At 33.8% G+C, this 18,876-nt stretch overlaps 2 protein-coding genes across 2 annotated transcripts; both read right to left on the bottom strand.

Annotated features, from left to right (window-relative positions):
* Positions 1-8,942: 8,942 nt before the first annotated feature.
* On the bottom strand, positions 8,943-9,482 carry LOC104239541 (uncharacterized). The gene has a single exon (XM_009794193.2). It carries the CDS (start codon positions 9,480-9,482, stop codon positions 8,943-8,945), a length of 540 nt encoding a protein of 179 aa, XP_009792495.1.
* A 679-nt stretch (positions 9,483-10,161) lies between these two features.
* LOC104239540 (phosphate transporter PHO1 homolog 10) lies at positions 10,162-16,866 on the bottom strand. Its single transcript, XM_009794190.2, has 14 exons — positions 16,756-16,866; positions 14,779-15,450; positions 14,267-14,603; positions 14,097-14,145; positions 13,885-13,956; positions 13,631-13,760; positions 13,347-13,467; positions 12,972-13,224; positions 12,787-12,891; positions 12,655-12,699; positions 12,422-12,571; positions 11,330-11,608; positions 11,106-11,242; positions 10,162-10,890 (listed from the first exon to the last, which is right to left on the bottom strand). The coding sequence occupies exons 2-14, from the start codon at positions 15,338-15,340 to the stop codon at positions 10,785-10,787; spliced, it is 2,346 nt and encodes a 781-aa protein (XP_009792492.1). The 5' UTR covers positions 15,341-15,450; positions 16,756-16,866; the 3' UTR covers positions 10,162-10,784.
* Positions 16,867-18,876: the final 2,010 nt, after the last annotated feature.

Raw genomic sequence — 18,876 nt, 5'->3', positions numbered from 1 at the left:
CTTTGTCAAGAACAGGCAAATGACATTATTTCGCGATGAAATTGACCCTAAAACATCATGAGACAGGACCTTTGACCTTGCATGCGTAGTTTTAATTTTAGGCTTTTAGGGCTTAAACCTTTGATTTGATATTCGAACCGCTCCGGAGTTATTTGAAGGAAACTAAATTAGGATTTAGAATGAGGGAGGGAAAGAGGTCTCAGGGTGTTGATTTGGGGTCGAACAGGGGCAGTGGCGCCACCAGGGAAGGTTGGGCAGCGCTAGGGTTTCGATATTTGATATGAAATTCGAGCAGTTCTGGAAGGATTTGAGAGGAGTTGTTCGAGGATTTGGGATGTGGAGGTGGATGAGAGTGTGGGGTGTTAATTTTAGGGTGGTTGGAGGCGGTGCCGCCACCCTTAGGTGGTAGGCGTTCAAGGGCGGCTGCTAGGGTTCAGGTCTGGTCTTTGAGAGAGGAATCTGAGGGAAATGAGAGATGGGGCTAGGGGGAACGTTTGGACAGTTATATGTTATGTGGTGCCCAATTTCGGACCGTTGGATTGATGAGATCCAATAGTCGTGATTAGTAGAGGGTAAAACGGGGTCGTTTGGATGGGAAGGGGGTTTGGACCGGGTTGGGATGTGAGTTTGGGTCGGTTCGAGTGGGTCTCGGGGAAAAATACACTTGGGCCTGGGGAGATTGAATTAAAAACAGCCCAAATATCATATTTTGTATTCCTTTCCAATTTTTTTTATTTTCAAATTCTTTTAATTATTTCCAAATAAAAATAAAACCTGAATAAAAATCTTAAACTAGATTATCCTACCAAATTAAAATGATTAACTCTAAATAATAATTATCACAATTAATTAACTACCAAATTAAAGAAAAACTACCAAAATTCAAAACTAAAAATTTAAAATGCAAAAATAAGTTATTTTTTGTAATTTTTCCATTTTTATAAAACACTAAATTACTAATTAATTCAAGAATGAAAAATTAGATCCTAAATGCAAATGCAGTATATTTTTGTATTTTCATGAATTAAATAAAATAAACATGCACAGACAAATGCAAACAATAACAAAAAATTCTACGAAAATTTACGAAATTGCAAATAATGGAAAATTTTATTTTTCTTGAATCTATGGGAATAACTCATATAGGACAAAAATCACGTGCTCATAGACATAACTTATTGATATCTCATTATTTTCAGGTACATGAGCCTTTCCCATGAGGTCTTATGAAGTGTTATGTCGTGGTGATCTTCTAGGGCACTTGCCTCCTTATTATGACCATTTTGAATATTTGTCCCTCTCCTTCTTCAAGGAGTTTTATCCTTGGAACCGATAATTCATTTCATGTATCACTTTCTCAGCTGCCCATTTTTTCCCCTAATGTTGGGATCACCAACACATTTCCCAACCTTCTTTGGGAACTCATGTTTGTGCATTTTGGTGACATAATTAAATCATATAACACATCTATATTTCTATATAGAAATTATTTAGTTCCTAACCCTGAACCGATTGTGATAGAGAGAAATTTTGGGCTTTGCTCTAACTGAAGCTATTGCGTCGTTTGCCCCAATGATGGCCTTAACTTGGCTAGATGCATACAAGTGCTGATGTATATTAAATAATACATCTCATACCAAATTTTATTTTTGGGAGTGTTGTTCTCATAACCAATGATTTAGCTATAATTAGAGGCATACAATTTCTGCTAAACCAACTTGGATTTAAACCAGTATTATTAAGATAAATCATCATAATTTATATTCTGGAATTGTGCTCTAATAAGTTGAGTAAGCAATCTTGCAGAAAGCCAAATTGCAAGTTGATAACAAATGCACATGTGACCATAGAATAGATGCATCTATTAAAATCATATAATAGTAAACGGTCCACATGGCAGGTGACTGGACTCAAATATTTATCACCTTTTATTCGTTCCAGAAATCAAGGGATTCAATCCCAACCATAACTGGTATATCATGAGAATAAGCAGCACAAGAGAATTCTTGAAGAATCTTCTATTCTTCAATATATGTCAATGTAATTCTTAATTAATTTTTCGCATCATAATTGAACCGGGATGGTCAACCAGTCATGCCAACTAATATTTATTTTAGTAAACCTCTAGTTTACTTGTGGCATATGATTCCAGCATCATGCTTATATTTGTGTAGTACAAACATAAAGTAAATCGGGTAATCTTTCATATTTACCCGGTATGATTATAGAAATATGAAGATATTCAATCTTCCTTTCATTTATAGTCTCAATATGCCAATCACTTTGACTTATACATTTGAAATTCAAAAAGTTTCTTTTGAGACTTTACAATATCAATGTCATGAATAATTTTATTCATCCGGGTAGTAACAAATTAGTTTTTTCGGAGCTCTTAACAACTTTTGTACTACAAGATCTTTTATCATACCATTCATATGGTAAATGTCTCATTCACTGAGAAAATTATATCATAATAAATTGTCATGGTCAAAATTATCATAAGAAAAATCATATCTTGATTTAATTTTGCCTTTAATAATTTTTATAAGGCATGCCAAAATATTTTGGCGTATCACATGTACGAGACCAATGACATATTCATGTAACCACACAATAATGTTTATTCTCTTTATTTCACTCAAAGGTGAGTTATGTGGTATTCATCCAATCATGTCTTGCATGTCTTTATTCATTACGTTTATCACATATTACCACATTCACCTTTAGGAATGGGTCTGCATTGTTAATGCTTATCACAAGTCACATTCTCTTCAAGGAATGGATCATAATCAGTGATGTACTTCATACTAATTTGATGGTAAACATTGCCTTCACATTTTGAAGGACTATTTTGTGAAACCTTGTTGTTCTCCTTTTATAATCATTGTGATGATTATTATTATTTGGAATACTCACGTTCATTGTTCAACCACTTATCTTCATTTAGACTTATTATGCATTGCTACCACATTCACTTCAAGAATGGAGCTAATCAAATGGGACAATCTTCATACCTTTAATAAAAAATATATTACTTTTATTAAGTCATCATTATATCATCAATATGGTATAGTGGGACTCAAACCCAATGTCTTACCAATATAAAGACATGTTAGGCCATAATAAATTGGGACTCAAACACAATTCTTATCATCATGGAGCATCCCGATGTCTTGCCCTCAATCAATAGCATAATAGGCTAAACAATATTGAGATTCATTCTCAAGCCTTAATTACAATCACATGCCGATAAAGTTATACACAACTAATTTTCAACTTAACAAATCAAATTTGTTTTCTTAAATAAGTGTACAAATCTCAAATCAGCGTAAAGCTTTATCAATTATTTGTAGCACCTATATGAAATACAACCGTTTGTAGTCAGAATATTTCTTCTAAATTCTATTAGAGTTTAAATGGATCATAAAATCATTGTCATAATATTTATTGAGCCTCTCTCAAAAATATTATTGTTTTCGGGTTATACCATACCTATTGGATTTGATTTAACGCCATGACCTTCCTTCACTCCATTCAACCAAGCAATTAGTGAATAAATTTATCAAAAGTACAACATATAGGTAATAACACATATATAGTATTAATACATAAATTCAGCATTTATATTACCTGAAAAATGACATTATAGGTAACAACTTACCAGTTGTAGCTTATGCATCATTCATATAAAATACTTGAAAATGGTAAGTCAGTGGCAAACATCAAGTAGATCATGGATACTCGAAAATACTTCTTCTAGCAGTCATACTAATCATTGTTTGCTTTCAAATGATACGATCATAAATTATGAAGTATACTTTCTCAGTAGCTGATTTGTTTTCCAAATTTCAAAGAAGTAATTAATCAACCTAGATAAAGATGTGAAGTATTTCTTGTTTTCTTCAAGATGATTTATGCTTCTAATCAGTATGACATTTTTTTATTCTCCCTTTTTTTTTGGTACTATATGCAAGTGCAAAAATCCAAAAGGAAAAAATATTCATCCAAGTAAAAGAATTGTTAAAAGCCGTAGGACAAATTTAAGATAGTTAACACACAAATATGCATAAGACAACTTATATAACATATCCTTGGTTACCATGACATGCCTCATATCAACAATTAACTTCTACTATAATTTTCACATATAGAACTTCGAAAATTTTATTCCATTCATGTGATATTAAAGATTTAATATTAATATGTGCTTATGTAATACATGTATGGTATGCAGTTGTGTACATACGAGACACTAGAGGAATGACAAGTATAAGATAATCATACCTTCTTATGTTTCATTACTTACCATATGTAGTTTCTCTTTACTTTCAACCATGAAATGATATGTATGACTTCTGATTGCAATCTTTCTGGATGTAGGACAATTTTGTAGATATATATAGAACTGGTTAGAGACTCGTGCTGATAACGAGTTATGAAATATAACTCAAAGTAACAATATGGAACAAGAAAATAAAAGCAATTTAGTAAAACATAAGTAAGAAATGGAAATAGAGAGAAGGAAGAGATTTTCTTCTTCAATTGTGTGTATTTTCCTATCTATTAAAAGGCCTTTATATAGGCATAAAAGTGAAGAAAATATGTCATGGAATATGTCATTGAACATACAAAATATGTCATTAAGCATTTGAGATGAAGATCATGGAAGAAGCGTAGACATCCACCATAATGTGATATTTATCATAACATATATATATATTAAAATACATACAATGTATGTCTGTGTGTGTGACATTTTAAGTTCTACTATTTTTATGATTCGCTATGTGTATATAATTTTTGAGTTTTGATTATTATTACTAGATTTTTTTCTAAATTTTAATTAAAGTTCATGTAAAGTGTAAGTAGATAATTTTTGTAAATTTATTATAAAATTTACCTCTATTTTATGCCCATTATTTTTTTTATTATCTTCATTGTATAATTTATAAAATTTCACTCTTTTTTATTCTCAATTTTGTAAATAGATTAAGTTTTGATTGTTATTAATAAAATTACTGATACGAGAAAATTATATATTGTAATTTTTTTCATTTATTTCACTATTGAACATCATTAACTTGTATGCTTGACTATTACTTCTTACCTTTTTTGGTTCCGATTTTTTTAAACTTGTCTATAGGTAAGTCGATAACATAAATTAAAATAAAAATTATCATTATATTAAGAAATAAAAATTGTAGAGGCTGAAATAGGCATTTTAAGAAGTCACCATTGATATGAGGAGTAAAATAATGATTGTTCGAAGTTGGAGGAAGAGTTTGATTTTTAAAGTAAATTTGGGAGAAGTAAATGATTTTCACCCAATATTAAATTATACTAATCGTTATTAAATAATTCAAACCCTAATAATAAATGCTTCATCTCCCTTTCTGAGGATTTTACCTTTTGAATACATTGCCACCAAAAAAGCTCTTCTTCATTTATTTGTTTTTTCAATAATGTGTCTGATAAAAATGAAAGTGTATTTTGTACTTACTAGTACTAGTAAAGTGAGGTTATAGGTAATGTGTTAGAATTAAGGACAACATTTGCATCGATACCTTCTGAATGTTCAAAACATTTCAATTTAGTTTGGGATGGTGCTTAATTGCAATAAGTCACATATAGAGGTTTAGAAATAGAATATGACATCCAATTTTTAAGAAGTTTATCTTTTTACATTGGTTCAAAAGTAAAAGAACTAATCCAATAGAAGATCTTCAAAGCAGGTTGTATCCCACATCGTTAATTTAACATAATATTTGTCACTTTATATTTGATAGAGAAGACAGTTTACATCGCCGAGCTCAGTAACGTGGGCTTATAACTCAAGTAGGGGCATTAATGTGGTGGAATATTGGTGGCTAATATCTGGCCTGCCCTATCCAAGCACAGAGTTGGGTCACGCGGCCCAGACAAAGGTATGGGTTGCTTGGCTCCTAGAGTGGGGCGAACTGCGTGAGGCTGGTTCCACAGAGCGGTTACGCTTAGCTCCCGCTCTGTGCAGTGGAAGGATAACGGGCCTGTGTCGTCTAAGCCCAAAATTGCCTGATGGGCTGCTCTAATTAAACCACCACTTTTTGGGCCACTCTACCCGAGTAAGTTCTGAAAAGGAACTCGGATAATGAGTAATGACAAATAATATAGATATTTATATTATTCATGATTTTTGAATATGAACACTTTTGAGAGACTTGAGGAACTCTTGATTTGGGATTTTACAAATATAAAAATTAAACTTATTAATTATTCATTGGTTATCCATTTTCTAAGTGGATAATATGATTCTTACTAATATTTGATTCACTTTTTAAAAGTTTATTATTCAATCCATTTTTAATGAATAATATATGTGGATAACTATTTTTTTTTTAAACATTTTGCCACCACTAAAAGGCTAAGAGTATGTAAAGTTACCACTAAAAGGCTAAGAGTATGTAAAGTTAAAATTATATGAATAGTTGTTCATATCACCACAAAGAGTCGGTCAACTTGGTTGCTTTTTCTTTTTTCTTCTTGATTGTCTAATGTGAAACTAAAACATTCATTTGTTACACTCCAATCCTAAATGGGAATACCATGGCTCAACTCTAAAATAGTTTGCTTCCACCTAGATTTTGTGATCCTTTTTGTACTTAAGGTGGCAATATGCTGGCATTTATAAGAGTTCAATAAAACATGTATACAACAATCCTCAACCGTTGTAAGAATACGTAGTATAAAGCACTGGAACAGTCGAATTTATAGATAGGAGATATCAGTATGAAAAAAGTGGAGCCAGAACTACCAGAATTTATATATATGATGCTAGTTTATCATTAAGGTTTTACCACCCTTTACCCTGTTTAAAACACCTTTAATTCTAGAACGATAAAAACTTATCCGCACCGAATGTGCAAGAGAAAAAGGATCTGTTTTCCTGAGATAAAGAGGAGTGCAACATGTAAACCAAAGGAGAGTTACTTTGTAATAAGTGTACAGCAATTAGTGAAATGCACAACTACAATATAATTCAAATCCTTGTTCAACTGTGTCACCATCCACCAATCCCCCCCCTCCCACCCCCACAAAAGGAACTACTAATGAAAGCATGAGACAAACAAACAGCATTACATCACCTTAGCTTTCATGAAGTAGCTTACCTTCTACGAAGTTTATTTGACTTGAGGAAAAGACCATTTCTAGCTAGCCACAGAAAAAGGAGATTCAATCAAGAAATACTGGACAAAACTCGAGAAAAGTCATATATGAAGACCACTAACACAAGCCCCAGATATCCTCTAATCTAGTTGTCACTTGACTCCAACTCAATCTAAAACTTCAATCACAATTTCTAGAGTTTCTTTCCACACATTTTCCAAGGTACACTGCTGAATACAGGTGTAAATGTTAAGAAGCCATAAAAAATAACCATATTTACCAACTTAAAACAGTACTTTCCTCTGGGTATGACATCTGCTTAAGAAGCAGCACAACATGATGGCACATCAGCTTATAGTACATATGCAGAGGACAACTTCAGTGATGGTAAAATGCATTGCACAAGCAGATACCCACCATTATTATGATACGATGGAACAGTGAGTATGTTTATGAAAGATCAGGTGATCAGCAGCAACATTAGGATACAATTAAAAAATATACTTCATTGTATTGTCAAATCTCTAAAGGAAATAAATAAAAGCTATACATGGTAAGGATGTATATAATTAACAGTTTAGTGACTTAAAATTTTTGCAGGCAACAACACGGAAAGATGGAGCAAGGCAAAGACTGGGAAACACTAAAAACGCCAATCGTATCATATTCACTACCCTTTTTTGGGATACGTTACACCATTCACTACTCGTCTTTAGCAAGCAATTGGAAAAAATCAAAAACTCTTGTACTGCATTGGATAAGCAAATGAAGTTGACTTTAAAACAAAATAGTTTTCAGAAAGTTAATATAAAATTTTCAGGGAGCTCTCAGAAACAAGGGATTGATGTCATCAACGAGTAATCAAACCAATGTCTCACTGTTATACCACTACAACTATTAAGATTTACTTTGATAAACTATATGACTAGCGCCTGGATCTTATCTTTGATCGCTTTTTGGTGCACTCATATAGCCCCTACTTGTATAGAAGATTGGGCATCTTTTGTAGAGAATCATGTTCTGATGTAAATTCTCTACTTTTTGGTATACTTCTTGTATACAGGAGTTTTCTCCCTTTTGATTAATACAATTTACCTTATAAAAAAAAACAAGATGCAATACGCATATTACCAGATCTCTAACAAATGAAATCTTACATTCTTATCTTGCTTAGTCGATCTTCCGCTAAACAACAGAAAATTTTGCATTCTTATCTTGTACATTACCAAAGCTCTAAAAAATGTAATCTTGCAGAAAGAACAAGATACTCCTTAAGTGATGAAGAATACAAGATAGAATGTAGTCAATCCATATGATTTTCATTGATGCATTTACACATAAATAACATTTACTATACCAATTCCAGCAGCAAAAAATTAACATCAAATTCTTATTTATCCAAAAGTAGCTAATAACCAAATTCTTATTTAACATCAAATTCTTATTTATTCAGATCAAGAGTTGAATGCCATAGCTGGAAGATTTCTTCTACTCAATCCAGCATCATTATTATCACAAAATCAGAAGAAACTATAACGTCTACACTAAATGACACGAAAGAAATGCGACTAATCACTCAGCTAAAAAAGAAACGTATAACGATTAAAATTTGAGGCAAATTCAGTACAGTTATGGGAATTATATCATTAGCCAAAAGCTCTTAATTCTCTTCCCTCAATTCAAAAAAATCTCCTAAATTTCCCACATTCTAATTATCAAAATCACCTATAACCCCCACCCCCAATATTTAAAAAGATCAATTTTTTTTATTCTGCAGTGACTTACTAGCCCTGATTTAGCTAAGAACTATTTGAATTCCCGTCCAATGTAGGGTCCAAGGACACGGATCTCGAAGCGCCATCATCATTTCCTTGCTCCTCTTTCTCCTTCTCTTTGTCCAATTCCTTCTCCAATTCAGCCTCAGCAGCTTTCTCGGCCTGTAATATAGGGGCATAATAATCACTATGAGCTTCCATACACTTCTTCAAAGCAGAAGTAACCTCAAAACACTTCTCTACAATATCCTCTTTGTTCTTTTCCCCTTCTTCAATGCATTTTTCCCAGTCAATAAATGCGTCTTTACACCCTCCCCCTTTCATAAACAAACAAAACCCACATTCACCCTCTTCTTCTTCTTCTTCTTCTTCCAAATTGGTATCTCTGTCTTTTTCTTTTTCTCCATTTTCTTCGTGGGTTCCTGCTTTGATTTCCTCTTTAGAGTTTTGGGTTTCAGCAGTTTCGGGGTGACAGGTCGGTTCAAGTTCGGATTTTGATTCGTGGGTCGGTGCAAGATCGGATTTTGATTCGTGGGTCGGTGAGGATTCTGTGGAAGAAGACATGGTGTTGGGGATTGTGGTGGAGCTAGGGTTTGAGTCTGAAAGTGTGGAAGAGAAGTTTCCACTGACTGCTCATAAACCTCTTCTTAAACCCTCTTTCTCCAGAGAATAATACTCCTTTTCTTTCGGCATGGTCTTTTTTCTTTTTAATACTTTTTCTTCTTATTTAAAAAGTATGTCTCTCTTTTTCTTAGGAAGAAAGTCAGATGTATTTTCGTTTTGGACAAGTCAAGGATGATTAGTCAAGAAAACTGGAATAGTAATTCCTTTTTTTTTTGTTTTGAGAGAGGAAAATACTGCATCTCCATTATCATTATTTTTAGAGGATTTTTTAATCTCATTTTTTGGAGGATTAATTTCGAATAATATTTTGCACTGAAATTATGCATGACTGAAAGAAAATGACGATGTTAAATATTAAATTCTAGATAAAGAGACTTAATTAAATTCTGATTATTTTGGAATAGATTATGTACTTATTTAATCAAGGTAAAAAGAGAATCAGCAAACGTATTTGTCTCACGGGTAATGGCAGTTTTTAATTTTATTCAATCAAAATTGTTAATAATAATAAATAAATAAAAAGTAGCCTTTTAATTTTTCAGGGCTGGCACAACTAGTGTCTTTTAGATAGCAGTTAAGCTTAGCAACGAAAAATGAAAAAAATATATGGATTACACCATTTAATGGAAAACGAAATACTATATTTGGTATTGTTTCGTTAACAAAAGGAATATAATAACCTATGAAGTTTGAGAACATATCAATGAATCACTAGTTCAAAATCATTCTCAACTAGGAACAATGCACTATTGGCTTTGAAAAAATAATACAGAAAAGTTTGCTTGATTCGCTATACCATGGGCAGATGTAGTACGTGTGATTGCATCCACTATTTGTGAACTTCAACTATACATTTAAATAATTTTAAAGAATATATCCATTTTCTATTCTTTTTCTTTTTTGTAACTTTTTGTATTCTCTCTCTCCTCCTCATCACCATTGATCTTGCCTTGTTCTGTAGCTAAGGGCCAATAAAATAACCCTTAAAGAAATCTGCAGCTTCTGTAGTCTACCTAGTCTTTGTTTCTGAACATTAACCTCTTTTCACATGTGTTCAACTCTCCTGATCCTCCTTTAGGTCCAGAAGTGTAGAAAACTTCTTGAGCTTTGATGTGAAATGTTGTACTATATCAGGCAACATTTGACATATGAATTCTTCATTGTGAATGACTTTTATTGGTTGCTACAACTTGGCAGTTGCTAGCAATCTGATGAGTTGATGGATAGACATTATGTTCATCTTTATTCTTCTTTGTCCTCATCATCCTCTTCATGGTAAACGAAAGGAAGTGGTACTGACTTGAATGCGCGATATTTTCCTACATTGTTCAGGTGCTCATTTTCCAACCTGATAATAAATCAAAATTTTATCTCAGTTCGTGTACAATTATCAAGAAGATTTGTAACTTGGACTGTGAGAGTGTTCCAATGTCATTTCACAGAATTTCGAGATCATAAATATATGTCAGTCAAAAAATTCTCCCTTTGACATAATGTGATCATTGACGTGAGAATGGGAATGACTCCCCAAACAGAAAAATTCAGCGACAAAGATGGTCATACCTGAAAAAATTCCACATGCCACGTCGAAGTACTTCTAAGCAAGCAAATATGCTTGAGACAGTACTTCCTTGCAAAGAAGGCACATTAAATTTTAATACCAGTTGTAGCCAAGCAAATCTAAGCAAGACATCCAAGACCTGTGAGAAGGTCGAAGAAAAGATTAGAGTGGCTGCCAGCCCATCATAAGATGAATTGAAGCAACTTAATTGTTATATAGAAATTACCATGGCTATGAAGTATACACTTTTATGGCGCAGTACGAGCTTATCCCGCAAGAACTTGTTCTTGGACTTCCTTCTCAATAACCCCCAATCTACAACTATATCCCAGTATGTGTTGAAAAGAGTTGTGACAAGTGAGCTAAGAATAGCCAACACCTCCCAAGCCAAACTTTTTCTCAGACTATAAGCTGTTTTAATAACAACTGCCAGAATTGTCAAAAAGTATCTCAAGGCATTGTATGCCTGTGACTGATCTTTCTCTTCAAACAGTCGACGGATACACTACAGTGAAAGCATAACCAGGTGTAAGTCTACTTTAAAGGAAAATATTTCCTGCTCGAGTATTGAAAGAAATGGCATAAAGATATTGTTCAGTTATATAATTGGCCCACGTGGGTTGTGTAAGGACTTCCAAAGGCGTCTCTCTACCGTTACTATGAGGTTTTTAAGTCGGATGCTCATATCTTTCACAAGCTATTAGAGCTAACCTTTGTAAGCCCATATTCTGCCACTCATATGTTTGTGCTAAAGTTCATGCATGAAGCACAAAATTGGTTTAAATATGCAGGAGGGTGTTGATAATAGTTGTTCCACAGGGATTATGTACAGATTTTTAAAAGGGTTTATAAAGTCTAGGACTACTACATCATTATCTTAGGTCTTGGTTTGGATACTCGGATTGTTCACATATATCATAGTGGAATTATAGGTTCAATGCTTATGAGAATTTCTACTTACAACTAGTTATGGCATCCTTAACCATGAAGGATAATATCGCTGAGACTTCAATTTTCTATAGAAGCAAGACATATCAGTTATTCAGTATTTTATTGAGAAGATGAAAATATCTTAAGAGAAGAGATTTCCTTACAAAACCTGATTTATGCTTTGAAGCCACCTACGATATAGCTGAACAAGGAATGTAAGATTTCATAATTGCCAAAACAAACTAGAAGATTAACTCGTCTTGGAAATAAGTCGAGGCAAGGAATCATAAGAGTTGAAAGAAGAAGGATGGTAGATCCTTAGTGTCACTCATCTTTTCACATGCACAACTAATCGTAGAGAAATAACAATCAGAAGAAGATATCAGACCTGGAAAAACCGAAACCAATATGGTATGACCGCTAGGATGAAGTAAAATATGTTATACACATTGTGACTTTGGCACGTATTATGTCCGTGAGAAGATTTAACCCACGTATAATAGCAAATGTAGTACTCCAAACTCCTTATTGCCTCAACCTGTGTTATGTAGGAAGTTAAAACCACTAAACAACTAAAAGACGAAGTAGAAACTAAACTCTACATGTAGGGAAATCACAGACCTGGCTAGTAAGTTGATCTGCTAGAAAGAAATCTGGAAGAGTAACCTGCACACAATGAGAATTTAAAGAGAGTTAGCCCACCCAGAGATAACTATATGTTTTTTATTTACAACCCATTATCTGTCGAATTACCTTGTAAAGAGGAGCGCAGATGCAGCGAAAGATGCATCTTATAAGGAACAAACGACTTGAGCGATAAATGATGTTGAATGGGCAGAAAGTAATAAAAAGAAGAACCTGCATACAGAATTATCTTTGGTGAAAGAAAGTATATAACTGCAGTAGAACCGATCAGTCAGAAAGCTCTAAAATCTTACCGTCATCAATCCCAAAGGAACATATTCAATACGTGTTACATATTCTTCAGCTCTTGAATTCATGTGCAGATGCATCAGTAGAGCGGCAAAGACGAGCATTGCGAGACCATTACTAAGAAGAAAGACTTCCCTATAGCTTAACTCGGTTCCTTGCTTGAAACCAAAGATAAACGCATAGTTTATTTTGTAGCGCCTCCAGAAATATATGTTTGCAGCATATAAAAGCATATGCAGCACAATGTATGCATAAAAACTGCCAGACAATTCAAAACATTTCTCTAGTCAAATTACAGGTTTAGGAACTCAAAAATGTGGGTTTTCACCTGTGCTTGTATTGGTAAAATCTTAGTAGAAAAGAGTTTGATCCTTCTTTACCTGTAAAGTGGGACTATCTTGTCCAAATAAGAGGTCCCTTCTTCTTTATCCATCAGCTTTCTGTCATCTCTTAATAGAATAAAAGCAACTAGTAGAGCAATCGAGCAGCCAGAGAGAAAACCTGGAAATTTTGAAGGACGAGTTGGAATCAAAGTGAAGGCCCAAAATACAAAGGGTTTCATAAAACCAAAAACTGAAATCATGTTATATCTGAAGAAAAAAGTGACTGTCCCGTCGGTTCTACACTTTAAAATGATAGTACATCATATGTTTGTATTACTTGCCTGACAGGAATGTTATACGATGTTTCTCTATCTTATGCTTTGGACGCAATATTTTCATGCCTTTTCTGCGGTTTGAGTGTGAAAAATGCTTGATGAAGGTGGTCTCTACCCTGTCCAGAAGACTAGTAACCTAAAGAATGACATGATACCATCAATGTATATAGTCATTTTCAAGAAAAGGCATCCAGCGTGATAAAAATTTCAGTTTAAAAGTATGCCATAATCCTAATGGTGGAAAGATAGATTAGACTAACCTCCTCAGAGCTTCCAAGGTAAGATTTATCCACCATTTTCATGTATGACCTTGCTGCTTTTCTAGATGTAATCTGCACTCGGAAAAAAGATTCAACATTTTAGGATCTCAAGATCCAAAGTGACAGACTGAAGCATTTTTGGTGCTTGTTCAGAATGTTGCTCACTTGTAACTGATGTAATGCAAATAAGATTTTGGTTAGTGAAACTTGACCTTTTCATATTTTTTGAGGATCTTGGCCAATGCAGAAAGGTTCATATAGCTGGTACAATTCATCCAAAAATTAGCAGGCCAGTACAGAGAGCCATCGAGTATAGAAAATTAAAGTAAATTGACAGAATTATTTTGGAAAGGAAAGCAAATCAAGCTCTATTTTCCAGTACCTGAAGTGTTTTAGAAGGCGAAGTTTTTGATAGAACTCAAAGAAAATAATCTTCAGCCTCTGTTCAACCTTCTTTAGTTCCTCTTTCTTATAACTCAAATCATTCTCTTTGGATTCTCTCAAAACACCTCTTATAGTCGACATGGGACTTTCAAAAGTATTAACAATCTTAATGTGATCTAGGATTTCAAGAGGATCTGATTTATGTGAATCGATATCTCTCTTCTCTCTTAAAGTATTACGGTTAATGGGAACCTTAGGATGTGAGGCATTAGTACTAGAACCCTGTCTGCTGTAACTTGGGTCGAAACTTGTGCCGACAGTCATATGATCTGTATCTGTACATTGACAGTTAGTTAAGAATCTGAAAATGCACTAAAACCAAATAACATAAACATCATCTAAGGCAAAAAATATTCTCCTGAATCTCATTTATTTCTGCTTAATTACACCATTAAGGTAAAGATAGTCTATATGTGAAATTCATGAAGTGCATGCGGTTGTCTCCCATACCTACAGTTGTCATTCTGAGAGGAGATGTAATCCTCGAGGGCGTTGAATTGTTAATGTCAAATGAAAGACGTTGAAGGGAGCCAAAAGCATCGAAACCAGGATCCATCACCTTGATACGTAAAGCAATCAACGCATCCATCTGCTTATTCAGCAAAGTTACTTCCCTCATGACTTCATCCACCTTGTCCTTATAGAAGGTATTAACCTTGTTGAACTCATGGTCTAGTTTGTTAAAGAAACTAATTTCATTCTCTGCTCCTTCAGGAGATCCCAGGAATTTTGTTATGTAAAACTTTCCGGAGTTTTCATGTTGCACCGTGTTCACTGCTATCACCTGGTCCTCAATATCACCAGTATTCTGAGTACTGGATTGTAGATTTAGACCACTAAAGTTCCGATATAATGCCAACCTCTGGTCTAAACTTCTTGCAGGAGTTGGAGGCTGTTTGCTTTCCTTGGAACGGCGGATATCCTGTAATATTTGTTTGAGTCCATTGTAATCCACATAAGCTTCTATCCACTCTGGGACCATTTCCCGTTTGAATTCCTTACCAAACTTCATTCTTGTGACTCAACAAACTCCAATGTTTTATTTTTATCTGTTTATGACCGCCTGAAACTTAATAGTTATACCCTTTACTGAAAGCAAAAGCCTTACTGCTGAGGATATATCTGCAAACTCACATTCAATTGATCGAGTTTCAGTGAGATAAAGATTCGAAATAATAAATGGAACTATATATTTTTCCTGCATGGATTAGCATGACAGAACAATGTGCTATTAACAACTGACATAGAAAATGAGAATTGGGCATCCAATTACACAAAAAAATCAGTATCACAAAGTTTATTCTATCTGCCTTTCAATTTAGCTCATAATATCTCAGATCAGCGCTTTAGAAGAAAATGTGAAAATCCAAGCAAAGATATAAAATCAGATGAATAGAGGAGGCTAAACTAACAACTTATTCCTCCTTCCCACAAATAAGAATGAGAAGAAACAAAGAGAGATAGAAACTTTTGCTATGGTTGAAGAGGCACTGGAATAATATTACTTGGGACCTTTCCAACGCTAAGAAGAAAGCTAGCATTTAAACACAAGTCTATATATCAATTTTAGTGATGGGCTGAAGTTTACTCCATCTTTTCAATCATCAGGTGAAGCAATGACTAGCTACAGGGACTTCTCATTTTGACGAATCCAACGAATCCACATTTGTACCGGAAGCTATCCCTCAATTGGCCTACCATATCAGGTAGAGTTTTAAGTTCTATATATGGACGAGTAATTACAAGTAAATATCTATGATAAACATTAATTGATGACCTAGTAAAAATGGTAACTAGCCAGTTATTATATGTTAAATTTTACTAAAATGCTAAAAATCATCACTATCAAGTATATATGTGATCTGCAACTCATACTTTTCTCTGCTTAGTTCATAAATCCTACTATCGAGTATTGCAATCAGCAACTCATGCTTTTCTCTCAGAAATCACCAGAATCTAATCAAGTTTGCCAACTTGGGTAAGAAGCAATCACTCAAACCAATTTGGGTCACTGAACGAGAAACGTGGAGAAGCTAATTGGACAAAAACTTCAGATTTCCAATAGTTCGCCTTTCAAAAATAGCTTATACTAATTAGTACTCCACGTAAGAATATCATTAAGCTGATAATAGTGCACATTGAACTAAGCATACAATATTGAAATACAAACCAACAACCTTTCCACTTTACCAATTATGCTTCAACTCAAATGCAAAACCCAGAACCAGAAACTTCCTTCAATACAGAATGTAAATATAATTACATGTAGAGCTCAATGCCCCAGAGCCACGATTCATTTTCCCTGTAATTTATGTGCCAAAAACACAAACACAAACACAAACAAACGCGCACATACATATTGTGAAAACTACAAAAAACACATGCATGTTGCATTATACAAAAAAAAAGTGTGAAATTGGTCGGTACCGTTCACCGTTTGAACTTTGAAAAGGTAGGTGATGCAGAAACTGGAGAATGGATGAAGAAGAACTTTTTAGAATGTGAATAAATGCTGCGAATTTATAGTACAAGTTTTGAATTGTAATATCAACAGACAATCATCAGCTGTAACGCGCTCGTTTTAGTTATTTAGGACTCTGGGTAATCTCGTGTTACTTAACCTACCGTAATACTATGCTCTCAAGCAATCGACGTTCTGCTTTGTGTTGACTTTAGAATTTTTCGCCTTTTTTAACCTATACGACAATCTTTTTATTGGTAAAGATAAATTATAAACCTTCACATTTCACATGTTGAAAAAAACACTAAGTCTGAAGCGTTCAATATTCAAATATTTCAGTGTGTATTTAAATTTGATATTTTAATGTTTAAAAAAGAAAAAACAATGCTTAATTTTGGATAACAACTACTATTAAGTCTAATATCAAGCAAATAACATGTTTGCATTCTATTTGTGAGAATTTGTCATAAATTAATTAGTTTTATATAAATTGTTAACCTACTACAAGCCCCCACAGTGCACAGATAGCCGTATTAGTCAGTACTTATTTTATCCTAAATTTGTAAACTAAAAATCTTAACTTCGGGATAATTCAGAATATTTATGTCCTGAAAAATTAAACTAGAAATTTAAAATTGAGGATGCAATGACCAATTTTTAAATAGCATCCATTTAAAATGGCCACCTCGTGTCATTTCTACATTACATTGAGTAGGTATAAAAAGAAAAAATATTACGGCAAATTAACTGTCAACATAAATAAAACTATGTTATGATGAATAACTAATATAATTATTTTACTTAATTTAGAATTGAATCATAATGATCGAATGTTAGTATAATGATAGATTTTAGAGTAGACCCTGAAGAGAGAAGGTTACGGTGAACTCGACCACAGAGGATATGCCATTTTTGTACTTATCAGATTCGTTAGGTCGTCCATTATTGAACACGTGTCCTCAGCACAGTAGCTGTTTTTTTTTTTTTTCTGTTTCATGGTGTGAATTTCTGCGGAATTTGATGCTAATGTGGCGGTCCTCATTGCTATAGCAATTTTATACGCAACATTTTTGTCAAACATTCTCTTTTTCGTACCCAAAAAAATATATTATTCCTTTTTCCTTCACTATAGGGGAAAGTAAGAGATTTTAATTTTAGTGCTCAATAATAGGTATGGCCCTCGAATGTTGGTGGGGAAGGTTGGGATTTTAATTGTAAGTTTAATAAATTTTTGAGATAGAAAGAGTATAAACTTTTTCAAATGACTTTCGTAACGCATTTTCTAAAGTTGGTTTCGGAATTTATCATTGCGCACTAACAAAAGTTATTTGGTGCGTTCCAGTGATTGTCACGATCCAGGTTTATAACATGTATTATCCGTTTTCGGATTTTTCATGGTGTTATTTTTCGAGCGTGTACGATATACAAATTTGTATCATAAAGCTTTTCACTTTCTTTGCCCCACCATCGTAGAGATTCAGCTCTGATACCATATTTGTCACGATCTAAATCCATGGCACGTATTGTCCGCTTTGGACCTGGCCTCTCATGGATTTGTCTTTCGGGTTATGCCACTTCGATCCCCAAAAGCACACATACCAATACCATGTGAACTTATGTCATACCTCATAATGCTCTTCATTTTCCTCGCCTATTTTGATATGAGATTCGCCTAAGGTGACATGTGCACTCCTTCATAAGTTTGTCAACCTAGAAGCATGTCAATCCTCTTTGGCGCGCCCTCATCAGCACACCTTCCGTCATGGGCATCTGAATAACACCTAGGGGTATACAAATCGAACCGGAAAACCGCATCAAACCAAAAAGTCAAACCAAACCGATTAAAAAATCCGACTAGGTTTGGTTTGATTTGGTTTGGTATTGAGTAAAAAATCCAAACCAAACCGACTTATAAATATATAATTTTCGTATATACTTTTAAGATTTTCTTTAGAAAATATCTAGAAATATTTGGGATTATCTTGCGGGATTAATAGTATATGAAGTGCTCCATATTTATTAACCTTAAATAATGAATTGTATGATCACTTTCTCATCAAGTTTTACTGAAAGGTGTTAATCTCTTT

Source organism: Nicotiana sylvestris, chromosome 10 (genome assembly GCF_000393655.2).
Source record: "Nicotiana sylvestris chromosome 10, ASM39365v2, whole genome shotgun sequence".
In the NCBI taxonomy this organism is placed as follows: Eukaryota; Viridiplantae; Streptophyta; class Magnoliopsida; order Solanales; family Solanaceae; genus Nicotiana; species Nicotiana sylvestris.
Note: the sequence above shows the minus strand (reverse complement) of the source record. Positions and strands in the feature narration are given on the sequence as shown.